Source organism: Aspergillus pseudonomiae (genome assembly GCF_009193645.1).
Source record: "Aspergillus pseudonomiae strain CBS 119388 unplaced genomic scaffold BDV37scaffold_60, whole genome shotgun sequence".
Taxonomy (NCBI): Eukaryota; Fungi; Ascomycota; class Eurotiomycetes; order Eurotiales; family Aspergillaceae; genus Aspergillus; species Aspergillus pseudonomiae.
The window spans coordinates 64357-77513 of record NW_022476052.1 but is presented as its reverse complement, the minus strand read 5'-3'; the positions used below and the strand labels follow the sequence as shown (position 1 = coordinate 77513).

The 13157-nt window shown below is 50.9% G+C and overlaps 8 protein-coding genes across 8 annotated transcripts; 4 read left to right on the top strand and 4 right to left on the bottom strand.

The window, feature by feature from the left end:
- Positions 1-63: 63 nt before the first annotated feature.
- On the top strand, positions 64-1017 carry BDV37DRAFT_175189 (killer toxin). The gene is made up of 4 exons (XM_032079406.1): positions 64-329; positions 395-532; positions 588-676; positions 731-1017. The coding sequence occupies exons 1-4, from the start codon at positions 169-171 to the stop codon at positions 763-765; spliced, it is 423 nt and encodes a 140-aa protein (XP_031939027.1). The 5' UTR covers positions 64-168; the 3' UTR covers positions 766-1017.
- A 449-nt stretch (positions 1018-1466) lies between these two features.
- BDV37DRAFT_285406 (uncharacterized protein) lies at positions 1467-3348 on the bottom strand (the record flags this gene model as incomplete). The annotated part of the gene is made up of 2 exons (XM_032087722.1): positions 1467-1837; positions 2994-3348. The coding sequence occupies 2 exons, from the start codon at positions 3346-3348 to the stop codon at positions 1467-1469; spliced, it is 726 nt and encodes a 241-aa protein (XP_031939026.1).
- A 243-nt stretch (positions 3349-3591) lies between these two features.
- On the bottom strand, positions 3592-5759 carry BDV37DRAFT_175221 (Alpha/Beta hydrolase protein). Its single transcript, XM_032079407.1, has 2 exons — positions 4860-5759; positions 3592-4805 (listed from the first exon to the last, which is right to left on the bottom strand). Exons 1-2 carry the CDS (start codon positions 5354-5356, stop codon positions 3836-3838), a joined length of 1467 nt encoding a protein of 488 aa, XP_031939025.1. The 5' UTR covers positions 5357-5759; the 3' UTR covers positions 3592-3835.
- On the bottom strand, positions 5483-6724 carry BDV37DRAFT_296052 (uncharacterized protein; the record flags this gene model as incomplete). Its single annotated transcript, XM_032090031.1, has 1 exon — positions 5483-6724. The coding sequence occupies one exon, from the start codon at positions 6722-6724 to the stop codon at positions 5825-5827; it is 900 nt and encodes a 299-aa protein (XP_031939024.1). The 3' UTR covers positions 5483-5824.
- A 239-nt stretch (positions 6725-6963) lies between these two features.
- Positions 6964-7959, top strand: BDV37DRAFT_285403 (putative FHA domain protein SNIP1; the record flags this gene model as incomplete). Its single annotated transcript, XM_032087721.1, has 1 exon — positions 6964-7959. The coding sequence occupies one exon, from the start codon at positions 6964-6966 to the stop codon at positions 7957-7959; it is 996 nt and encodes a 331-aa protein (XP_031939023.1).
- A 172-nt stretch (positions 7960-8131) lies between these two features.
- BDV37DRAFT_285402 (uncharacterized protein) lies at positions 8132-8621 on the bottom strand (the record flags this gene model as incomplete). The annotated part of the gene is made up of 2 exons (XM_032087720.1): positions 8132-8352; positions 8420-8621. The coding sequence occupies 2 exons, from the start codon at positions 8619-8621 to the stop codon at positions 8132-8134; spliced, it is 423 nt and encodes a 140-aa protein (XP_031939022.1).
- A 417-nt stretch (positions 8622-9038) lies between these two features.
- Positions 9039-11136, top strand: BDV37DRAFT_254197 (uncharacterized protein). Its single transcript, XM_032082616.1, has one exon. The coding sequence runs from the start codon at positions 9713-9715 to the stop codon at positions 10523-10525; it is 813 nt and encodes a 270-aa protein (XP_031939021.1). The 5' UTR covers positions 9039-9712; the 3' UTR covers positions 10526-11136.
- A 228-nt stretch (positions 11137-11364) lies between these two features.
- BDV37DRAFT_254196 (alpha-mannosyltransferase) lies at positions 11365-13086 on the top strand. The gene has a single exon (XM_032082615.1). It carries the CDS (start codon positions 11531-11533, stop codon positions 12947-12949), a length of 1419 nt encoding a protein of 472 aa, XP_031939020.1. The 5' UTR covers positions 11365-11530; the 3' UTR covers positions 12950-13086.
- The last annotated feature ends 71 nt before the right edge of the window (positions 13087-13157 follow it).

Genomic DNA, 13157 nt, shown 5'->3' with positions numbered 1-13157 from the left:
AGTAAATCGCACATTAACTCATGCAAGCATAGTATGAGCTGAGATACGGATTTCTATAAATTCGGCTATGGTACCAAGCAGTTCAGGTCTCCAGAAAACACACATCTCTCGAGACTAATCTGCCAAACCACTCCCTCGATCTACTTGCCAAAGAAAACACCTCTCAACATGTTGGTCACAGTATTCTTGATAGTCGCAAGTGCGCTCACTGCAAACGCCAAGCTCGGAATTAACTGCCGCGGTTCCGCAAAGTGTAGCGCATTATGGGGACCTTCCGATGCGGCCCAGCAACTCACCAATGTGATTCAACATATCGATGTCAACAGATGGTACGTACGGCCTATTTTTTGCGTCTATCTAAATGTTTACCGTCCGACTCACCTGTGGCGAACAGGTACATGAACGGAGAGCACATTGCCTGTGTTGGCAACCAGGCCGGTAATGGCGGTGGCTATTGTGCCTTCCTGCAGAAGACCGGGGGAACCAACGGCGGTGTGATTAAGAACCTGGCTCACTATATTACGGATCACGGGTATGTTGTCCGGGAGAGTTTGGAGGCAGGTGATTAACATTGTCTGGATGTGTAGTTGCAAGCAGTGTGGTAGTGTGCCATACTTCTACCCTCAGGGTAACAACAATGTGGATGACGGCGAGCTCACATATAACTATGTTGATGGTAAGCTGCCTTGCTTTGGCTATCGGATGATGCTTTTACTAAATGAATCAATAGATCCTTGCGCTACCGCGGGTACTCAGCTTTGTTAAGTCGGTTATAGATTTCGAAACGGCACCTTGTGGTTATTGGTAGTTGACAGCACTGTGCAGTGACTCCATTCTTCATTTCAAAGAATTTACTGTCCAGAACAAAGGAGCATCGAGAGATTGGACTCTAGACCAAACGCGCTGTGGTAAATATAACCCATGGTGGTCCATTATCCTGGTAGGGCAAAACAAAACAACCGAGCGCTATAAATGAACCTTTGCCACTGAGAAGTCTCAATTCACTAGTAGAGAGCGGTACGATAAGATTTTGCTAGAATTCCTGCCGGTTCTACCTTTTCCAGGCCAGCTCTTGAGGTTATTTTAATAATGTCAACTGCTATCAATTAATTGATGATATAAGGGAGCCTATTACTCTACATAGTAGTTTGTCAATCGACAGAACCTTGAAAATCAGGTCATAAAGATGACCCAGCCTTTGGGCACTGGGTTTTGATCTTGAAGCTCTCTAACCGCAAGAACAATTGCAATTATTACAATTGCCAAGTTCAACATATGCTTGCTATTGTTTGTGAGCCAGGGCCCATACCGTTGTATCTCGAGAAAAGAACCCTCAGTGACCACCCCTGTATCGATGTAGTTTTGATACCCATGCCCCGGCTTCCCAAATATGATATATATTTCGTTAACATCTTGGCTAACAACCAGGAGACTTCATGCATCAGTAACTGGTTGTTTAGTCTAAGTTAATACAATGCGATGACGGACTGATTTTTAAAGAGTCTTGGATCTTCCTCAGTACGTTTCAGGAGGCCGACTGACTGCGCCGACTCTTGCATTGGTATCTTTATTCCCTTCGCCGTGTTCAACCGAAACTGGTGCTTCTTGACTTCTATGATGGCATAGATACGACGAGTAATAGCATCCCAGAGATCACCGTCGGTGAAGGTAATGTAGTTTTCCTTGTTAAATCTGGGAGAAAATTGGAACTGTTTCAGTGCCCAACCGACCAGGAGAGGCCCCGCAAGGTTTGAACCGGTTTCAAGGGACAAAATGAGGGCTTTATTGACTATGGCCTCATCCTCAGCTTTGTATTCAGTTGGATCGGTTTCGGTGTCTACATGAACAGTAACTTGTTAGCATAAGTAAGCTCCATGTTGCAATGATTCAGCTGACCTGAGGCTGAAGGTCTCAATAGGCCAAAAATCTCTGCGGCCTTCCTTTTCAACCTAGTTTCATGGGATATAGTGTGACGCTCCGTGGAGACCCTTTCTACAGGGACAAGGCATTGCTGCTGGAAGGGAAGCACCGGTATAAAGGATCCAGCCCCGCTCTCATCTGTTTCGCTGAGTGTCTTGACGTCAACTTTGTTGGCTACTAGACTTATGTATCTTTGTAACTCAGCTGATCCATCCACGATGGTAGTTGCCCTGTCCAACGTTTTGTCGAGCCCGTATTTGTCGATGCAAGGCAGGAAACCATCTGGCTCGACTCTCTATGGCCAGAGAACACGGAAGAACAAAAATTGTTTTTTCAGTCCCTTGCTCCCAGAGCTCATCTTAGTACCATCGTGCAAGGTCTTGCCACGGATTCTCCCCTTTAACACCAACGCGGCCCATTCGGTCTCATCGCAAGGAATAGAAAAACTCCCCACGAAGGAGTCAGCATCTTCGCTATCTTTCTGTTTCTTCTGTCTTTCCATTTGAGACAAGTTGCAGAGGACAAATGGGAAGTGTAGATAGACTGCTGGGAAAGAAAGGGGAGAGGGAATAAATATGTAGGCGAAGTGCTTGGGGAGACTGCATGTATTTGAAATGGTCAGGAGGCGAGCAAACACAACACGATTAACCTGATGTCTACAATTCACAGCTTGTAAATTTCTTTGTCCCCATGATAATTCACCTGTCATTCACTTTTCATTCACTTGTGCTTTGGCTTGACCCCCGCACACTGGGGGAGCATAGTGTGGTGGCATATTGCTTGTGAATATTGCAAAGATGCCTCTAGGATTGACAAAGATTATTCCCTGAGAACTGTTCTAGTAACCTAGATGTTACACTAAGAATCTTCCGTAGGAGCAGTGGTTGCTAGTGGAAATACTTAGTAGCTGTAGAGTGAAGGACTAGGTTAGGGGTGGGAAGGAAAGGAGCCAGCAGCGCTAAGCCGCGTATCAAGGATATCACTGGCTGGAGATGCAGCGAGTAAGTAAACGGGACTATGAACCATACATATGAATGTCGCTAACCTACTATCTACATCAATAAGCGGCCTACTGGACAATGACGATGACAGTAACCGGTTTGAGGCGTGGTTCTGTTCAAACAAGACTCGTGGTTTCCCAGCGACTTTTGGATCCGTTCGGGGGACAACCCTCATATTAAAATCGACATGTACCACAATGTTCATGGTGTTTGCGGCTCCCTGCTGAAGGAAGAGCTGTTCGTTATCCTTGCCGCTATGATCACGCGATTGAAGGCCGAGAAGTTTAAGCGGCATGTTATTATACCGGTACAGTCCATAATCAACCTGCCTGACCATTTTCACTTCTAATACTGTGGTGTGGCTCTCACTTAGGTTATGCTCTTCTCCTTCATGGGTAAACATCAAGGAAGGATTCTCATTGCCCATTTCGACGGACAGAAGCTCATTGTCAAACGTCGAGGCTATACCGGTTTGTGGCCGGGGAGGAAGACTTTCATTCGAATATTTTCTTATTTACCAGATACTTGGCCAGTGATATTGCTCCTGAGGGGGTGACAACCTGCCTGCCCAGCAGTGTTTGAATACCAGATAGTAATCATAGATTATAGAGAATCTGCGAAACAGCAGCCAAACTAGTCAGGACAAATGTTGTTTCTACGTACTTTCGACTTTCAGAATGAAATCCCTCTATGACGCTTCCCGGAAGCAATATTATTGCATCCCTACACCTGTGTAAGAACAAGCGGTTTTAGATCCTCTGAAATAATTCCATACAGACGAGAATATAAAATGGCCAAGGGGAAAAGGGATAGTCCTGGAACGGCGGTAAGCTATATAGGTGCGATCCAGGGCATCCAGAATATATTAAAAATATCCCTCAATAGTGGTCAAATTAGTAGCCAAAGAGGTAAATCTACAACTTCGCCTTCTCATAGTATTGTTTCTGCAGTTCTTTTTCACCCTCAATCCTCCATTCAGCAGTCTTGCGCAATCGCTCATCCACCTCCTCGTCCGTCAAGGAAACAGCCTTATCCAACGGGATCTCCCGAGTCGAGCGTAACTTATACCCAATGTACGTCAAACTGCTGGAGGGCTTAACGCGACCCGCAACCGCGTCATCGCAGAACTGAGCCATGCCATCGAAAAAACGCTTCCCGGCCGGTGTCTTCACCATGAGAAGACCGAAACAATGCGGCATGCCTTCGAACTGCTCGACCACGACCGGAACGCCAACTTGGTACATTTTGCGAGCCAGGAGGAGTCCTTCGTCCGAGAGACCTTCCTCGCCCATGTTCATGTAGATCGGGGGCGAGCCTTTCCAGAGTTCTTTACGTGCTGCGAGAGGCGATACGAGCGGGTGGATGGCGGCGTTGGCGTTGGAGAACATGTCGACTCGCGGCGGCTTGCAGGGCCAGATGGCGTCTGCGGGAATGTTGGGGGGCTGGTAGAGTGTCTCGGGGACTTGGGACGGCGGGGCAAGATAGTCGTATAGTGCGTTGTTCACGACAGAGGGCATGGACCGTGTCACATCACACCAGGGCGAGCTCATGGCTACTCCGGCTGGCAACTCAATCGGGATCTCCTGGCCGTGGAAGCGGATGGTCGGGGAGACGCGCCGCAGCGTCAGAAGAGTCTGCAGAAGCACCAAGCATAGATTCCCGCCCGCGGAGTCGCCGGAAAAGATGATCTTCTTTGCGGGCACGGGCTCGTGGAGAGAGCCGGGGGGTGGCGCAATGAGAGACAGATACGCGACCAACGCATCCACGAGAGCAGAGGGGAAGGGGTGCTGGGGGGCGAGACGGTATCGCACCGACAAAACGGGCGCACCGGTCCTCTTGGACAGGTGAGCGACTGGGATACGATGGGTGCAAGGATCCATTAGACTGTGGTAGTCAGTTTATGACCAAGCACGGAACGGTGGATATAGGAAGACTGACAAGTAAGCCCCTCCGTGAAAGTACAGGATGACCGTGTCTGATTGCGCTTCTTTCCGCAGCGCCTTGTACTTGTCTTCTTCCGAGATATCAGGCTGCGGTGCATTCTTATTCACACCACTACGGTAACCGGTCCACTCAGCCTCGACAGGGACAACACCTGGGATATCGTAGGTCTCGCCGCCCAGTTTCAGATCCTCGAAGGCTTTGAACACGGCTTCTTGTACCTCATTCTCTGGCGGAGGCAATGTCACTTTCGAAATCCACATAGGACCCTTGATGCCCGGGTCACGCATGCTGCCTTTTTGCTGTTTGCCGACAGGTGTCGTCGTGAAGGTAATGAAAGAGCGGATGATGGCGACAGTTAATTCTGTGCGCAGGTCTTGCTTTCCCGACACGGCGGACAAGCGAATTGTATGAAGAAACAAGGTCTTGAGGATAAGAGGGATCCTCACCACCATTGCCTTCAAAAGAGCGATAGGGCTACCGAGAGTACTCATGGCGCCGACCAATTTTGTCTGTCCTGGTGTATAGAAAGTTTGAAGTGAACAACTCTCAGCCTGGAAAACAAAGAATGGCTCCGGATCAACTACAAATCAAAGACACTGAGAGAAACCAGCAATATAAAAAAGAAACAGGAGTGAGGAGTTCAAGAAGCGGAGATCGAAGAGATCGCCGCTTGTCTCGCAACGACTGCTTAAACGGAATCTAATCTTTCAGGGCGAGCCTCGGTATGCTGCGGTCCTCGACGGGTCCAGCCGAAGGTACAATTTAATCTGATTGATTGATTATTGAGATTAGTCTATTTTATGCAATTTTATGCAGCTTGTTATACCGAATTTACATCATAGCCTAGGGAAGTCATGAGAATCAAAGAATCATATGTACAGGACGGTAATCATCCTTTATCAATCGTCGTATCTACCTCTCGGCCTAATATAAGTTACATCAAACAATAGCACAGCGCTTTAGGAAGTTGGGTCTGGCTTTTTAGTTTCCGTGGTCGTATTGCCTGGTGTCTTCACTGGCTCCGCTTCTTCAGAGACAAACTCTCGGGGATAGAGAACCTTCTGGTAGACCTGCTGCTCTTGCCCCTTCAACCCAACACCGGAAGGATCTCTCCGGATCAGAAAATGTTGGACTTTCGCTTCTGACGATGGCATCTGCTTCACAGTATTTTCCCGCCGTCCCGCCAGAAGTCGCATAGTTTCCTCATTGAGTTGCTGGAGTCGATCTTCATGTCCGATACTTAGTTTGTTGATCCAGGACGCTTGGAGCGCACCTCCCAGCAGGGTCAGCAGTATGATCAATCGCGCAAAGGTGCGATGGTCGACGATCGTTTGCTGCTTTCCGTTGTAACGATTCTGCCATCGCTCCCAGTCTTCCCAAGTTGCATTAGCATAGATGGGACTCCAATCCCGCGAGCCCGGCTGAGCCCAGGGTGGGTGTGGACCTTGCGGGTGGAGGTTCCATCCAGCACCGGACAGGTCGTAAGCCGCTCGCCTGGATGGATCAGATAAAATTTCATGAGCTGTGACTACAATATGGTATCTGTGCACTCTCGTTTCGGGAGAGAGATCTCTGCATAGCGGATGATCATTGCACGGTCGATCCGGGTGGTAAATCTTGACTAGTTCATAGAACCTGTGCTTCGAATATGGAGCATTCCGGTCTTGCTTGAACACATCGTAAGGAGTAAAAGAGGAGGAGGATGGCCAGGAGAGGTCACCTTCACGGAAGCCATCAGCAGTGGCATAACACCGGTGCGGAGAGCGCCGCCCGGGGCGTGGATAAGCTGGTGATGAGGGACATGACGGATTTAGCAAATGCAAACCGCCGAAGCAGAAGACGTGAGGTTTCTTAAACATGGCCGCATGTTTTCAAAGGAGGAGACGTAATTAACCCCCCCAGAGGAAAATAGTAACCATGGAGTGGGAAACAAGAGAGATGTGATGAGGAAGAGATGTGGAGTCCATTTCATTTGGGTCGCGGATCCACCGGCGATGTCAGTCATCACGTGCCTCCATCGTTGAGCTCCTCCAGTGTGAGCAGAGATCCAGAAATTCCCACCCAGTCCAGTGAACCAATTCACTCGACACGTCTGACCATGCCGGAATCACGAGAAGACTACCGCGATCGGTCGCGACACCGATCGCCAGCAAGTCCCCCGCATGCGAAAAGTGAGCGACGACGAAAAGATGACGAATACGAAAGTAGTTCGCGACGTCGGGACGATCGTCGGAGCTCTCGACGAGATAGCTCACGACGCCGGTCATCCCGCAGCCCTTCAGGCCGGAGCAGCCGCAAAAGAGACGAGGATCGTCGCCGCCGGGAGCGGAGGGAACGGGCGGATAATTCGGACGACGATCGGAGAAGACGTCGGCATCGTTCACCAGAGGAGCGCCGGCATCGACGCCATCGCGACCGGGAGACACACGACGATAAGGAGAGGTCGTCGAGAAGCTATCGGACTAAATCCCGTTCTCGCTCACCCACAAGGCGCTCGCGTAGTCCCTCGTCACGCGACCCCGTGCGCTCTAGGGGCGCCTTGCCTTCTCAACAAGACGCCTACACATCAGAAGTACAGAAGGACTCATCCGCCCCGCCACCAGAAAAGGAGAAGCCCAATTTCGCCAACACCGGGCGCTTGGCGGCTGAGAGCAATACTGTGAACGTCAGCGGAGGCGGAACTGTGGTTCTCAAATACCATGAGCCTCCTGAAGCCCGCAAACCCCCCGCTAAAGACCCCTGGCGTCTCTACGTGTTTAAGGGGGAGGATCTTCTTGAGGTGGTCGAACTGAATGAGCGCAGCTGCTGGCTTATAGGTCGAGAAAACCTGGTTGTGGATTTCCCTCTGGAACACCCGAGTTGCTCCAAGCAACACGCCGCCCTCCAATTCCGTTACGTCGAAAAGCGAAACGAGTTCGGCGATCGAATTGGGCGTGTCAGACCTTACCTCATTGACCTCGAGAGTGCCAATGGCTCGGCGGTCAACGGGGAGAAAATTCCCGATGGCCGATATGTGGAAGTGAGAGACAAGGACGTGCTCAAATTTGGATTGAGTACTCGAGAATACGTTCTCATGCTAGCTCGGACGGATTGAAGCTGAAGTGCTCGAGAACCTTGCCATTCAGACGCGGGCTCTACAGCCGTGGAGTTTAGATCACAATACTAATATTGTACATTATAGGAAAGCATTATGCGAAATGGTAAATACATGCTGCAACAATCATTCTAGTCATTCCGGGTTCTCAGTCACTTTCTTTTCGAGACTCTTAGAACTTGCCGACCGTCTCCTTCGCCTTACCCTTGGCTTCGCCTAGGGTTTCTTGGGCTTTGCCCTTTGCTGAGCCAATGGTCTCCTCGGTCTTGCCCTTGGCGGATCCCAATGTTTCTTCAGCCTTGCTCTTGCCCTGACCAGCAAGCTCCGCCGCATCCCCCTTTAGCTCGCCCTTGTTCTTATTGGCGGCGCCTTTAATTGCATCTGCTACTTGTTCTATATGGCAATCCAGTCAGAATCCAGTCGCACAAGGGCAGCTGGAGAGGTGACGATGGGTACATACCGCCCTTCTCGATTCCCTTCACTGCCGCACCGGAGAGAACGTCGTCTGTTTTCTTCAGGGTATCCTTGGCTGCTTCCACGGGACCCTTTTGCTTTGCTGCCGTGGCAGAGATAGAGCGAACACCTCCTACTCGTAGAGTCGGAGTAGCTGTGGAACGGACAATGGCGTTCAAAGAACGGGGAGCAACACGGGTGAAAGACATGGTGGTTCAATGAGTATGGGTTGAGATGGGGGTTCAACTGTAAGATCAAGCAATGTGGTGTATGGTAAGACTTGGTATCTAGAGAATATGATTGTATCATGGAACTACCGAGTATCACCTCCTTTTTATACTACAGTAAATAACTCGACTTTTCTTATTCCACCGTTGAGCGTCATGGGCGACGTCATAGGTCACTGACGTCGTTAAACGGTCAGTGACTTGCCTAACCGGGCTTAGTGGGTCAGGATGATTGGCGGCCAAACAAGTTAATGATGGAAGTCACCTGCATTTCTACTGACATGTACTCGTAACATGTAATGTTCTGGATGGTTCTTTACGCAGTATTTGGTAAATATCACCAGTCGTTCATAGACTACCCAGGAAGTGCCCCTCGTGATGTTCTCGGAAAGGCAAGTTTTTGGCCTAAGGCACCAGTGCATGCAAGCCCTAACTTGAAACCTTCAGCCACGACTGAAGTCTAAAATGCCTTTTCCTGGTTGGTACAGCAATTAGAAAAGGCCAAAACCAAGACAATGGAACTATAATCATAGCTTGAAACGCCACGTCCGACTATAAACGAGTTGAATCCGACTGGCAAGACAAACGAAACCTTCCCACTGCGAACGAGGCTAGCCCTATAGGAAAACATTCCACGAAGGCCCACCAAATAGAGTACGATGCATCGGACTAGTACCGGCTATCCTGACGAACTGAAGGAGACCCGCTGGACACGCACCAATCGGAAACCGTCTGGAGCAAAGCTTGGAGGGCGTTATGGTTCTGCCTAAGCACGACGTTGCACTCGATTAAGTAACGGGTTGGCTGCGCCTTGCGGGCGACTCCAGCATCTCGTATTCGCAGTCATCGCCTGCAGTCCGTCCAATCGCATTCTTGAGCCACTTCAGACTGCGATGGATATCCTCTCTTGCATCCAGGGGACATAATACCAGTAATATAGAAAACTAAGACAGGAGAAGGGGAGCCTGTGTGTATATATATATCCTATACCCGCCCTCGTCCTGTAGCAGACAAGGAACATCCCAGTGAACAAACATTCCCAACCCTAAGAGAAGAAAACACACAAGACCAGAATGGATCAACCCGTCCAACTCCTCTCCTACCAACGTCTCAAGTCAAAGAGTACCTTCATTATCTCCCTGCAACACGGGAACGGCACCGCAACCCCCATCTACGAAGTGGCATGTCTATCCTCGACACCGAACCTCTCCATCTCGCGCCTCCAGCCGGCCCCCCAGCAGCAACCACCATATGGCCATCCACCGGCACCACAACATGGCTATCCACCAGCACCGCACCCATACTACCAACAACACCAACCATACCCTCCTCCTCCTCCAAGTCCATACCCACCACCCCAGCAATACCCAGTATACAACCACCCCCCACCCACCAAAACAACCATCGGCACCGTCAGCCTCTCCTCCCTCTCCTCCAAAATCACCCTCTCCATCCACAACATCCCCGAAGTCAAAATGAAGCGGCCGGACTTCCTCGCCTCGGGCCACAAATTCACCCACCCGCGCCACGGCACCCTCGAATGGAAAGAGAGCGATCTCCTTGAGAAACGCTTCAAGCTCGTCGACGCGAACAAGACCGTGCTGGCTCGATTCGATAAGTGGAAGTTACCGGACCACCAGCGGCAGCAATCGGGTTCGTCGTTCTGGGGCGGTTCGTCGTCCTCGTCCTCGTCGTCGAAGAAGAAGACGAAGAAGAAGGCGTGGGCGTTCAAGGTCTATGTGAATGCGGATCCGGAGCTGTTGGATTGGATTGTGGTGAGTGGGTTGGGCATGGTTGAGTATCGCATTACTTCGGATAGGGAGTTGGAGGAGGAGCTCTTGGGAGACGATGATGATGACGATATTTGGTCGGCTTTGTTTGGGTAGTATTCTTATTTTTTTTTACTATTATTATCTAGTTTGCTTGTGGTGATTGTTCTTTGAATATATTGTCTGTGGTGTGTGGAGATGACTGTGGTAGGATGTTGGGATGGAGTTAGGGTTAATGTGTCGCGCTGATCCTTCTTCCATATCGGGTTGGAGATTAACAATGATATAAATTAGGATAGACTAACATGAAAGCTTTTCATTATCTTGTATATCAGTGAAACCGACAGGAAGCAATAACATACAATGTTGCACCCCTCAACATAAAGATGCAGTCAGGATCACTTTCCAGCGCCGCGCAACCCAGTGGCAATGTCGCATCTCCAAGACTCATTAGTCGATGGAACCCCTGTATATGGTATGACAAGGATATCTATCATTGAGGCATTTGATAAGTAGAATAGACAGAGAGGAAATTCATTGGGTGTCGCTTTGGACTAGGGCAACGTGTTATCGACTGACGTGACACTAGGGCAGTTAGCTCCCGGTGCCCTATCTTGACGCGGTAAGGAGAGCAGCAGATCCCAATCATAGGATTGATACTAGTTCCCATCGTTAGGATAGGGCAACTGGGGTAGTATTTCGGAGGTCAGCACTTCAGTAGCGATCAGGAGAATAAGAGAAATGAAGAAACACGGAACAGCTCCGTAGGGACCGATATGCCAGCTGAACCCTAAGTTCTAACGGCGCACTCCCGAAACCAATCTCCTGCGATAGGTTCCCAGTGATACGAGCTTGGGCCCCAGTCAAGCCACTAAATGAACCCTGTTGTCTTGGGACAGAAAGACCCTCGTCGTCTTTCAAACACACTGGTTCCACTGCAACCAATGGACTCCAGCCTTGGAGCCGCCGACTTTCTTTGGTCGGTGGAGCTGTTCGCCCCTCTGGCAGATCGATTTATTGCCTATGGTTTAGCCGCATACGTTCATTGTGACTCCAGCTTCCATAAATAAAGCATGAGTCCCCCCAGACCAGAACATAATAATATTATTCTCACCCCAAACCATGGCCCCCTCCCGCCCACAAGGCCGGCGGCGAACGACGCTCCTTGCCCTGGGTCTGGCGGCCATCTTCATCTGGCTCTTCTCCCACTATCGGTCACACTCAGACAAACACAGTCATGTCAGCGCAGTCGCCCACGGCGAGTTCTGGCGACAGTTCCAGCCCCTATTGATACAATGGGAACCCGGCTGCGATCCCCCAGAGCGACTCGCCAAGGCAGACTCGGTCGGCTTCGACCCCCAAAACACCGAACAGCCCCCCAACCTCACTGTGATGCCCGACGAAGACGTCCTGAAAATGAAACACGCGCACCGCAAATTCGTGCACGCCATCGCCAAGGAGCCGCCAGCACTAGCCTACCAGCCCGGCACGCGGGGGATAGTCTCGACCGCGGGCGGCTCGTATCTACCCGTGCTGGTCATCTCCCTGCGGATGCTGCGCCAGACGGGGTCCGAGCTACCCATGGAAGTCTTCCTGGCCGACTGGGACGAGTACGACGGCTACATCTGCCAGGTAGTGCTGCCATCGCTGAACGCCAAGTGCGTGCTGCTCTCCGAGATCCTGGACATGGTGCCGGATAGCAAGACCAAGATCGAGAAGTACCAGTACAAGCCGTTCGCCATGCTCTTTTCGTCCTTCGAGGAGATCCTCTTCCTGGACGCGGATGCGTTCCCTCTCCAGAAGCCGGAGCAGGCCTTCACCAGCGAGCCCTTCACGTCCAGGGGTCTGATCACCTGGCCGGATTTCTGGGGCCCCACGGCCTCGCCGCTGTACTACACCATCTCGGGGCAGGAGAGACCGCCGCCGAATATCCGGCAGTCGACGGAGTCGGGCGAGGTGTTTATCTCGAAGCGCTCGCATCTCCGCACCCTGCTACTCGTCGCTTACTACAACTACTGGGGTCCCGGGTACTATTACCCGCTGCTCTCGCAGGGCGCGGCCGGCGAAGGCGACAAGGAGACCTTCCTCGCGGCTGCGACGGTCCTCGACGAACCCTTTTACCAGGTCAGTGAGCCGATCCGCGCGCTGGGCCGACACACGAACGATGGATTCGCCGGCTCGACCATGGTTCAGTATAGCCCGATGGAGGACTACGCCTTGACGAAGAAGGGCGAGTGGCGCATCAAGGGGGCCCGCGCGCCGCCGCCGAAACCGTTCTTCGTGCATATCAACTTCCCCAAGTTCAATCCCGCCACGGTGTTCGCGGAGAACGGGCCCGTGCTGAAGGAGGATGGCAGTTATACGCTGGCGTGGACGGCGCCCGAGGAGGTGATTGAGTCGTTTGGGCCGGATCTGCAGCGGCGGCTGTGGGGGGAGATTCGGTGGACGGCTTGTGCGCTCGAGGGCAAGAGTATTAGTTGGAAGGGGCAGACGGGGATCTGTGAAAAGGTGGATGATTACTGGAATACCATCTTCCGTTAATGTGGGGAGAGAAATTGTACAAAACGAATGACATGCTTGTGCTGCGCGCAAGAGAAACAATTGCATTGGCCTCATGATGTGCCCTCTCGTGGGCTAGATGATGATTTTTCTATTCAATATGTACCTATATCCGTGAATATATACAAGAGATTGAAAGGTTTTAAGAAGGTAGGAAAATAAATGTTTCATTAGTTAACCCTATATTAGA

Excerpts from the sequence above, each read along its gene's own strand:
- BDV37DRAFT_175221 (XM_032079407.1), bottom strand. The coding sequence starts at position 5,356 with ATGAGTACTCTCGGTAGCCCTATCGCTCTTTTGAAGGCAATGGTGGTG. Across the intron at positions 4,806-4,859 it reads TTTCACGGAGGGGCTTACTT|TCTAATGGATCCTTGCACCC; the intron begins GTCAGTCTTCCT and ends TGACTACCACAG.
- BDV37DRAFT_175189 (XM_032079406.1), top strand. The coding sequence starts at position 169 with ATGTTGGTCACAGTATTCTTGATAGTCGCAAGTGCGCTCACTGCAAAC. Across the intron at positions 330-394 it reads CATATCGATGTCAACAGATG|GTACATGAACGGAGAGCACA; the intron begins GTACGTACGGCC and ends TGTGGCGAACAG. Across the intron at positions 533-587 it reads CACTATATTACGGATCACGG|TTGCAAGCAGTGTGGTAGTG; the intron begins GTATGTTGTCCG and ends CTGGATGTGTAG.
- BDV37DRAFT_254196 (XM_032082615.1), top strand. The coding sequence starts at position 11,531 with ATGGCCCCCTCCCGCCCACAAGGCCGGCGGCGAACGACGCTCCTTGCC.
- BDV37DRAFT_254197 (XM_032082616.1), top strand. The coding sequence starts at position 9,713 with ATGGATCAACCCGTCCAACTCCTCTCCTACCAACGTCTCAAGTCAAAG.